General features: G+C 24.8%; 1 protein-coding gene across 1 annotated transcript; it reads left to right on the top strand.

Moving 5' to 3' along the window:
• Positions 1 to 8902: 8902 nt before the first annotated feature.
• EIN_139780 (hypothetical protein) lies at positions 8903 to 12394 on the top strand (the record flags this gene model as incomplete). The annotated part of the gene is made up of 1 exon (XM_004183429.1): positions 8903 to 12394. The coding sequence occupies one exon, from the start codon at positions 8903 to 8905 to the stop codon at positions 12392 to 12394; it is 3492 nt and encodes a 1163-aa protein (XP_004183477.1).
• Positions 12395 to 12400: the final 6 nt, after the last annotated feature.

The following is a 12400-nucleotide window of genomic DNA, read 5'->3' as shown; positions in this document are numbered from 1 at the left end:
ACGTGAGTTTTATTCAACAACAACAGCAGCAAATACTTAATTTTGATTAATATGGTGGAAAAAACTGGTTAAATAAAATATTAATTAGAAATTGAAATTGAATTCGATTACAATTATTTTTGTTCTTTTTATTGGGGGTTTAAATTAATGTTTTTGAAATAATAAAAAAATAATTTGTAACAATAAATATTATTTTTACTACAATTTAAAATAAGTTGTAAATTATTTAATCAATATAATCAACAAGTTAACAAAATTTATAAGTTTAATTCAATTAAATATATTAAGGGGATTTAGCACAATGGTAGTGTATAACTTTTCAATAAAATTATCTGGTTTGGTAAAGACTGTAGGTTCGATTCATATAATCCCCATTTTTGACAACACAAAAATAAAAAACAATTAAAAATATTTTTTCATTTTCATTTTATATGTTATTAAACAATTATATCTACAAATAAAATTAATTTCAAAACACAAACAACTTTGATATCTAATATATTTAGATATGTATAAAATAATTAAATCCGGTATATTATAATTAACTACCCAATTATTATTCATTTTTTGTATTATTATGGTATTTGTTTGATTTATTAAATACAGTCAAAAACGTCTATTTGTCTTGAATCCAGCCGAAACGTTTTATTTGTCGTAAATGAGTAAATTTGTATTTATTTCTAAAAAATAAAACGGGTTTGTTTTGATTTTTTTTAAGAAAAAGAAGAATTGACATTTTTTATACTCAATAAAAAAATAAAAGAATAAAACAGCAAATTCGTTTATCATTGGTGTTATGGTTATTTTAAACGAATTATTCATTTAAAACAGTTTAAATAAAATGATAATATAACATTTAAAATATAACTCTTTTTATTATCTAATTAAAATAAATTGTTGTTAAATAATCAAACTATTGAAAATAGCAAATAAATTCTATTTTCGGAGAGGATGTGGAAGGTCAAAATATGCTAGGTTTTTGACAGGTCCATATATGTAAAAAATATGACAAAGTCAGTCTAAAAACATTATTCATTCGATAAACTTTATTTATATTTTTTGGTCTATTTTTAATGAAAATGTTACCAACCTATGGGATAAGATCAGAATAAATTATAATTAATATAACTATTCAGAAACTCAATAACCAATTACACAACCATTAACATAAATAAAGTTGAGATTATTCGACCTTTCATTTCCAAACATCCAAACGTGAATAAATACGGTTGATTTGGTGATATATTTGAACAAAATAATGGGAAGTTATTGCTAACAAACTTCCAGAAAAGTTTAAAAATCTTTTCAAAATCAATGAGTTGGAAAACTGGTTGTTGAAACTCTGTGATATTCTTTAACGTACACAACACCTCTTCTTTTTTTGATTTTCGTTGTTTTATATTTTCAGTTATAATTGTTTGAATCATTGTCATATTTAATTGTTTAATGTGTGTTCGTTAACGTGTTTTTGAATAAAACACTATTGTTTTTAGTTTTCTTATGGTACCAAATAAATTGTTATGTTTGTTGATGTAAAAATAGCATCGCTTCTTTGTTTTTAGAGTAAATTGTTAACATTCATATTTGTTATTTTTTGTTATATGTAAATTTTGAGTCGTTAAAAAACCAACCAACCATAATCAATAATAAGTTAAACAAAAATAAATACTGTTTCTGGACAGGCTTTATTTTTATAATCGTCATTTAAAAATCAAAACAAACAACATTGTTCTGAATTTATTAAAAAAAACTTTAAAAAATTAACAATGTCAACACTTGACAATTATCACATTATGATTGTATCAAAGTATTTTGCAAATATTGAAGAATTATTAATATAGAATTTATTTGTAAAAGTTTTATGGAAAGTTTGTTCTTAGCTTAATACAATTAACTCATAAAATTATAAAAAAATTCCAAATATTGAAACACCCCACTTATGGTATAAAAAGGAATAAAAATTTATTGATAATTATTTGTTGACTTTCAAAAGAATAAAAATTATGAAATTATAAACAAATAAAAACACAAAACAAAGATTATTACTTTTTATCAAGTTAAAGTGTGGTTCAATGTTGATTATGGTTCAGTATATTAAAACAAAAATCAAAATTTATTTTTAAAATTGTGACATACACACATTTTGACAAAGAAAAATTCAGTATTGATATACTCGATTGTGTCATATCACTTGATAATAACTGTTAATGTTAATGTCACGATTTGATCAGTTTAGAAATACCAGCAAATACCACTTCGATTGGAAAATTATGCTAATTCAAATGTACAAGTTTGAGTCGTGCAAATACAATTTTTATAAAATCAACGTGTAGTTGTTGTTTCGATGATTATTTAAGTCTAAGAAGTGTAAATTTACCTTCAAATGTCATATAGATAAACATTGTTGCTTTTTTCATGTTGTCGTTTGACGAATAAATTGAAATTATTTTACTGTATTTATTGTTATGGTCAATTTTTTTTTAATAACTAAACATTGTATATTGTACTTTTTATCCAATTTTCTTATAATATATGTACTTATAAACAAAAAAGTGTTATATTTTTTTCATGCATCTGTTTTATTTAACATTATATTTAAAATTATTTGACTTACAAGACTCAAATTCTAAAGTGAACTTTTCAAACCACTTTATTATTATTGTTATGTGTTTTTTCAAAAATTTTACATCTGAATTTAATATTTATAATAATATTTTTAAATTCAAGTCAAGAACTTTGTAATACTAATTTGTATATTATAAATTATACATCTCTACCACTTCGATAATTTTTCTTTTTGTAATTGCACACTTTACTGTTCAATTTTCTTCGTAGTATAATTATAATAAAACAATTATATGTATTTATTAAACAAAACAAAAAAACACAAACAAATTTTATTAAAACTATTACTCTAATTAAAATATCATAAATAAACTATAACTAAAGTTGCACGATCTTCTCAATTAGTATTTTGGGTAACACCATTCAACAGTCTCGTGTTTATCAAAATTTGCAGTGAAGGAGTTTTTGAATCACACAAGTTGGCTTTATTCATCATTATTGTTTTATGAACGAGATGTTTAACATCTGCACCATCCAAAATCAATATACAAAACTGCTTTATTTGTTTTATGACAATTAGAATTCTGAATTTTAATGTTTTTTATTAAAACAAGCAGTTAAACTCATCATTTAAATATCGAGTTACATTTTATGTTGATTTATAACATAATTCAACTTTTTGTTTTAGTTATTGTATTGTTCAAAAAAGTTTCTTTTTTGTGAGTATAAAACAAAAAAAATAAAGTTGAACATTTATTCGGAATGTTTTTTAATTGAAATTATAAACTTAACATTATAAAAATCACAATTAATTTTAAGTCGTAACAATTTAAATTATATTTTCATGTTGTATTTTTTTCAAAAAAATAAATGAACATTTATATTACGAATGTCAAATTTTATTTGACATTTTAATTTGGTTTCAAAAAATAAAAATTATAGTGTTTGTTTGTAACTTTGTTGATATAAAATGGAAATCATTCTATTGAATTAAAAATATAATACAACTTGTAATGTAATTTTAAATAACCACATTCAAATGATATTCAGTTTATAATTAATATAATATCATCGACTATTTAACTTGACATATTTTAATTTTTTATTTTTAATGTTTTTTGGACAGAATCATAAACATTTTTTGATATTTGATACATGACAATAACTATAAAAACATATCATTGTTCAATATTTATCGAATTATTACAATACTATTTATTTGTTTTCTTTTTGTATGTGGAACTAATAAAATCAAACGAAAGTATAAAAAATGACAGACGCTGAAAAACCATTTATTTGATGATATGGAATGGGAATATTAAACTTAGCAGAATTAAATAAATGTCTTAACCAACTTATGAACGAGGCGAATCAATTGGTTACACAATTTCTCAACAAAATGAACGACCTATCATCTTTTATTGGAAGTAGAAGAAGATCAATTTTTGGTTACTCAAGGAAAAATTACAAAACTATTATTTTGATATATACTATTTTCAGACAATTGAAAGAAGCCATGACAATTTTAAAACCTCATACTAAATTTTCTATGAACAAATTGAGATTTTTTGGCTCTACAAATAGAAGTCCTTTAACATCCAGACGCCAAAAATGACGGCATACAAATACTTTAAACAACGAGCAGATATACTTAGAATATTGGAAAGAATGAGACTTACACAAGAACGTAGAGAACAACTTAAAAAACATATATTAAATATTGCAAACTTTTTGAAAGAGTTTTCAAGAAAACAATTGATATGTCAAATATTATGTTTTTTAGAACCCAAAGAGAAGTGAGAACATTGTTTGCTATAACACAAAATACGCTAACTTATTTTGATAATTCAAAACAAAGAATCAAAAAAACATCCGAAGACTTCTACTTTTTTTAAACGTTTTTTTTGTTTAGCTTAGTTTTAATTTCTAATAAAATAATAAATTTAAGACAGAATATCACCACTTCAAATCAATACAATAACCAAGTTAATAAAGCCTTGGTCGGCCAAACGATAATGTCATTAAAAAAATAACTTAAAACACAAAAATTGTAAATAACATTATTATTTAAAAAGCAGAAAATATATGACAAAATATTATAATTTATATTAAATGAAAAATTGAAAAAATAAAACGATAATTTTATTGAACAATAATTCGTACAATTAAAAAACTTCTTTATAACTTATAAAAAGTAGTTTTTGATACTTGTTTATGAATTGAAACTTTTATTATATTTTATTTTGATTGATAAATTTCTATTATTAATAAAATGTTGTTCTTAAGAAAAATACACTGATGGAAAAAAATTACTTTATTTAAAAAGTGAATTAATTTATTCCATGCTATAATTCATACATTTTAAATCTGAATTGTCGCAAATTATCAAACAATAATTATATTGCATCATTAACGATTTTTGAACTCAAATTAAAATGAATTTCTGTATTATAAGGTATTGACACTTAAACTAATACAATAATATTGTTACGATATTTAACTTTAGTTTTATCGATTTAAAAAAACATTTTTATTTTTTAAAACTAATTTTTGTTGACAACAAATAAAACTAAAATATATATTGACATGTATTTGGTATTGCCATGTTGTTGGATAACAACCAGACATTGGTTAACCCTGCTCTCAGAAAGCAAGAAAAAAATCATTTTATCAAAAATGGACATTTTCTGTTAATCAAACTATAAAAATCACTTTATCAATAACTTTATTTTTGTTTTAGTTTTAACAATCTCGTTTTTGAGAAAACTTGCTTTTCAAATTTACTGTTTTTTTAAAAAATATAACTGTATATAAAATTGGTATAATAACTGTTATAAACAATAAAAATAAACTTATAAATAATGGCTTTTTAACTTTTTTGAAATATTACAATTATTAATATTTGAAAATTGAGCGAAAATGTTTTATAAATAAAAGTTATGAGATTAACACTATAATTATTGTAAAGTGTGTTGGTTTTAACAATAATACTTTTAGAATTAATTAACGATGACCTTTAAAATAATAAACATTAATTGATAATTCAATCAATTAATTATAAACAATCGTCAATTATTAACTATAATATAGTAATATTATCAATCCATAAATGATTTTATTAATATATTGATAACTGCATACACAATAACATTTTTATTTGTTGATTCTAAAAAAACAATATTAACATATGTATTGTATTTAAACTCTGTTGTCTAAGTTAAATTAGGTTTAACAATTGTTATTTTTGATACATTACCCAAATATAATAAAATGGTTTTATTAAATTTTTATAATTATATTTATTTAATAATTATCAATAATTATATTTTAAATACATTTAATATTGTATGAAATAAAAAAAATAATTAATAATTAATAATTAAATATATTAACGATTTATTTATTAGTTTTTTATTAAAAGTATTATTATAATAATTATTAATATGTATAATAAAATAACACTCATATGGAATCGATTATATCCTTGTGATTCTTTTGTTTTTCTTCCCTTACTTTTTCGTTTTTTTTCGTTTTTTTGTTTTTTTTGAAGATAAGTTAGTTCGCTTCCCCACTCTTTGTTCACACGTTGGTGTAACACATTAATGTATTTGTGCTCTGCCAGTTAATTTCGGAGCTAACAATATCTTATTTCCAACTTTGTCGTTGGAACTTCCTCTGTTTTGTTTACAACATAATAAATATCTGAATGGGAGTTATGTTTCTATTCAATACCATAACATATTTCAAGAGGGTATATTTTTTTCTGTTTAGTCGGTAAATAAAAGGCGAGGCAGGCTCGACCGTAAGGGTGCTCGACAAGGAATAACGCCACATGAGTGTGCTGACTTTTACTCGAGCCAGCATCGAGTATTCAAATATACTACATGATCATTTCAACACTTGTGATGTTAGAGAACAAACAATCATTGTTTTGATGTGTACAGAATTATAAATATTTGCTTTAAATATTGTTTTGTGTTTTCGATTTTTTCGGCTTCGTTTATATTATCAATTATTGATAAAATAAACTATTGTTATAGTTAAAAATACAAGCACTCTTATTTATAATTTGGAAGTTTATTGTGTTTTCAAATGAGATTAATTGCTTTGGTTTTAATTTATATATTTAAACAGATATTTTCAATGTTTTTTTTTTGTTTTATTTATAAAATGAAAATAAAACTTTCTGATGTATCTTTTTATATTTTTTAATGGAAGTTTTTATGTTTTTTTGATTAAAACATTACGCATGCATGTACCTTTGGCTTTAAATATACATACTCTTTACTATTGACAAAACCAGTTTGTTGTTGTTTTTAATTATATTTTTATAGTAATTCTTAAAAAAACTATTTTTAATTTATCTATTTTATTATTTATAAAGTATTTTCTTGTTGTTCCAAATTTTGGTTGTTATTTTTACATAAACTATACAAATAACAAATAAAATAATAAAATTCACATCAAAATATAATTATAAAGTCGAAGACAATAATAATAATGCTAAAAACATAATTTATTATAAATAAACCATTTTGACAAACAATTTATATTAAGTGAATTGGCTCTTTTTATTTTTAAAAAATTTCCATTCATTTATTGTCAAATTTGCTACATCATTTATACATGTATCAGGTTTTTTGATGTATCGAATTTACGCAAGTCGAGTTATTTAAAAATCACTTTGTTGTTGTTATTTATAAAATAAAAAAATTGCTTCGAATGTTTAGAATTTGTATTTTTTTTAAACATAAATCATAATTGAAAATTTAAAAGAATGTATTCTTTTTAATTAAAACATATAAATGTAATTAATTATTATAAATTGTTTTTTTAAATATCTTTTGACTTTTAAACTTAACCAATTTATTTAAGTAAAATTGGATTTTGTTGTTATAGTTATTTTTAATTAATAAATCTATATTTGATCATTGTTCTATTTTAAGCAGACAACAAATTCTATAAATTACTATAATAAATTACTATAATATACTATAACGAATTTGTAAAACATTTAAACTACAAATTAATAATAAATATATAATTATTTTTACTAATAATTATAAAAAAACTAATAACTGAAGTTAAATAACCAAAAATAAAATGTTAAGTGTTTGAACAAACACAAGTAAAGTCATTTGAATAAGTGTTCAACTTTATTTTTTTTGTTTTATACTCACAAAAAAGAAACTTTTTTGAACAATACAATAACTAAAACAAAAAGTTGAATTATGTTATAAATCAACATAAAATGTAACTCGATATTTAAATGATGAGTTTAACTGCTTGTTTTAATAAAAAACATTAAAATTCAGAATTCTAATTGTCATAAAACAAATAAAGCAGTTTTGTATATTGATTTTGGATGGTGCAGATGTTAAACATCTCGTTCATAAAACAATAATGATGAATAAAGCCAACTTGTGTGATTCAAAAACTCCTTCACTGCAAATTTTGATAAACACGAGACTGTTGAATGGTGTTACCCAAAATACTAATTGAGAAGATCGTGCAACTTTAGTTATAGTTTATTTATGGTATTTTAATTAGAGTAATAGTTTTAATAAAATTTGTTTGTGTTTTTTTGTTTTGTTTAATAAATACATATAATTGTTTTATTATAATTATACTACCAACAAAACTGCACTGACATGTCAAAGTTGCACGGTTTTAAGAATGACTTTATTACAATTGCTAATTTTTTTAAATGTTAAATAAAAATAGTGTATCTCTTTATGGAATACAATAAAAAGGTTTTATTTAAATTAAAATATCATGTATTAATTAACAAGTTAACAAAACATTTTTTAAATTTTAGTATCAATATCACAACATTAATAAATAACAAATTTATTATAAATATCAACACAACAAAAAATTGATTTAATTGTGAATTTTTGTGTCATTTTTCGATTTATTATTAATCAACAAAATTTGTATATTTATTTAAATACTAATATATAACACTTTTTTATATTTATGTTTGTTGTAAAATAAAAAAATTATTTGGGTTGATATTTTTAAATTTTGGTAATAAAAATAACAATTATAGTTTATTTATAAAATATTTTATTTGGTATAATAAAAGTAGTTTTACAGGTTTTGGATGCTATTTTTATAAATGTGATTTTATCACATAAAAAAACTATGAATTTAAACAACTTCAAATTGGAACCCAATGCGTTGTATTCCCTTTTTATTAATTTTTGTGTTCATGTGTTTATTATTACAATGTTCGGCGACATTAAAAATCGGACAAAAAGGTTCTGAACAAATAACCGAAGAAATTAAATTGTTAAACAACGAAATAAAAATAATTCAAAATGACGAATGTGTTATGAGCAGCGGACTGATTACTTTGGGTGGAAGTTCAGTGTTGATTTTACAAAACGAGTCGACACTTAAAACAAATTCTGGTACTTCAATGAGTTCTAAAGCGACGTTTAAAATGTATGACAATGCAATTTTCAAATCTTTTAATTCTTTTCAAATGTATGAAGATGCGATTTTTGTGACTTCTGGGTTTTCAAGAGTAGTTATGAATGTGTCTACTAACAACTTGGTAGTACCTGAAATTTCATTGACAACCAACGCAATGATTATACTCAATGATTATTCGTATTATTATTCATATTGTCCACTGAAATTGTATACCAACTCATCATTTACTCTTAATGGAAATGGTATTGCTGAAATAAACAATTCAGTTGAAATAAAAGACACTAGCAAATTAATACTTAATGACCAATCTGGTTTAACATTACAATCATTGACTTTGTATTCTTCTTCTCGTATCAAAATAACAGGAAGTGCGACATTTGAAACAATGAATACAATACTATTTGTGGACAGTTCAAGTCTCGTTGTGAGTGATTTTAGTGTTATTGTTATGAATTATGCGGTTTTCAGTGCTGTGAGTTCACTGCAAGCGACTGGGAATGCGAGATTTATTGTTGACAGACTTGTCTTGTCAGATGATGTTCAAATTACAGCAAACAAAAATACGACATTTGAAATAAACAATTTGACAATGAATAGCAACACCAAAATATTCTTGAGAGAAAGGTGTAGTGTTAATATAAATGTGTTTATGACACTCACAGCTAATCCAGTGTTTGAGATGTATGATGAGTCTGTAGTTGTTGTTAAAGATGTTGGTGTGTTATCTCAAGCAACAATAAAACTGTACAACACAAGTTATATTGGTGCTACAAATCGCTTTTTAGTTGATGGCAGTTCGACTTTGAATGTTTGGAATTCCTCAGTTGTAAATGCAGTGAATTTTACAGTGAGTGGTAATGCCAAAGTGTATTTATATGGGAGCTCAAAACTGATTGCTACAAATATTATAATTCTTACAGGAAGCACTCAAATTCGTGTCTATTCCAACTCACTTGTTAAAACACAAAATATGGTTATAACTACTGGCGCCTCAATCTATTTGGAAGGAAATATGGACGAAAAAGAAGTTGAATTAACGACATCTATTGATGCTCAAAATTACAATATTTACATCACCGGAAATGCTTGGGCAGAAGCTGAAAGTTGTTTGTTAAATGGAGGGACATTTAATGTGCATAACAGAACAATACGAGATATTCCACTCATTCAAACCATTTTTATATATTTTTCGAACGCAAATACAGTCGTTTCTGAATTCGATTTTGATATCGCTTTCTCAAAAAACGAGAGTCCAATTATTTTTACAGCACACGAGTCGTTGACACCACTGAAAGACAAAAAATTGATACGATATGGACACTCTACAAGAATATACTGCCATTTAGTATACACGTCTAATAACACGTATAGGTATTTGGAAAGTTATTGCCCATGTGATGACGATGACAAATATACGTGTTATATCACCCCATTGAAAGAAGTAACTGCAATGCGAGTTGATATTGAAAACATCAAAGAGTCAAATTCAATGAAAATGAACAGAATACATTCAAATTATAAAAGTGAAGAAGGCAACGTGGGAGATATCAACAACGAAAATATTTATGTTGGTGAACAACAGAAGAAGATTTGTGTTGTAAAAACAGACAACTTAGTGTTGTACATCAAAAACAACAATTTAATTCCAATAGAAATTGAAAATGTCACAAAAGGGGTGCTGTTGATTTCATATACTTTGATGCAGATCAATAACAAACAGTGCCAAATATGTCATCTGAATGCATCGATAGTTGAATGTACAAAATGTGTCAACACGTGTGAAGACAACTTTTATGATGTCACAACTAAAAGTTGTGTTGATTGCGTCGACTTAAATTGCGAAAAATGTTCTTTCAATGCAAACAGTTGTATTGAATGTAAAAATAGGTATTATCCAGTCAATGGCAAATGTGTCAACGATACTAATTGTCAACTTGTTGTATCAAAAAGTTGCATAAAATGTAAAGATGGGTTTGTGTTGCTGAATGGAATATGTGAAATAAACAATGACTGTATTTTGTTGAGAAGAGATGGGTCTTGTGCGATCTGCAATACAACTAAAAACACTTTTAATAAAGACGGAATTTGTGTTGAAATAGAACATGCGGAAGTGATCAATCAAAAGAGTGTTGTTTCATGCAATAGTGGATATCTTTCAAATACAACAACATGCATCAAATGTGGAGATGTGTACCCAAACACTTTAATTTGTGAATACCAAAAGTCGACAAAATGTGACTCGTTAAGTGAAATGAACATTAACAAAACATGTGAGTTGACCAATTGTGAACATCCAAATGACTTGAATGGAAAATGTACAACTGAGTTGTTAAATTGTCAAAGTGTTTTAAACGCCAAATGTGTTGAATGTCCAAATAAAATGCTTTTAAATGGTGAAACATGTGTTTTAAATGATGATGAAAAGTGTATTAAAACGTACACAAGTGGCTGTGCTAGATGCGGATTTGGGTTTTATTATAATTTAATAACACAAAGATGTGAAAAATGTAACTTAAATTGTGAGACGTGTTATTACAATTCGACGTTCTGTATGAGTTGTCGAAGTGGTACATTTTTGAGTGAACACAATTGCATTACAAATGAAGATTTAAGAGACATTTGTATGCAATTTGTGCCATCTGGAGGGTGTGTAAAGTGTGTAAATGGCTATTACAGAAACGGACTTTCTTGTGATAAATGTGATGTGAAATGTGAGAGTTGCTACAACACTCAAAAGTGTCTTACTTGTAACACTACAAATTACATGACGATTAATAATGATTGTAAGCCACAAAATTTGATAGTTGGTTGTCAAGTTGAAGTCACTCAAAATGGGTGTTCAAAATGTGAAGACAGTTACTTCCAAATCAATCAAAACGAATGTGATGTATGTGACACAAATTGCAAAACGTGTTCTTCGAAGCAAATGTGTTTAACATGTGATTCAAGTCGGGTTTTGATAAATTCAATTTGCACTGAAATTTCTTCGATACTTGATTGTAACAAAATTGAAGATTCCAAATGCACAAAATGCTCGTTTTGGAAAGCACCAAATGAAGAAGGCACTGCGTGTGACACAAAGGCGGTATGGTGGGTGCTCTTAATTGTGATTGTCATATCAGTTTTATTCGTAATTTTGAGTATATTAGTTGTGATAGTAACAACCAATCATATCATTACAAAGATTCACCAAAATGAGGTTGAGAAAATGACGACCATCTTTCCAATGAAGCGATCAAACGTCCAATTCAAAGTTGTTTCAAATGGGGTTTGTGTGAGTCCAAGTGAAATCAACTTGAATTCCGAAATAGAAGACTTCCATCACACAGAAGAAAAATCTTGTTTGTGTGGAATACAAAAGACGCACATTGAAATCCATTTCTCTTAAAGTGAT

This window comes from Entamoeba invadens (genome assembly GCF_000330505.1).
Source record: "Entamoeba invadens IP1 unplaced genomic scaffold scaff_1105074724366, whole genome shotgun sequence".
In the NCBI taxonomy this organism is placed as follows: domain Eukaryota; phylum Evosea; order Mastigamoebida; family Endamoebidae; genus Entamoeba; species Entamoeba invadens.
This window is presented reverse-complemented; position numbering and strand designations above follow the sequence as displayed.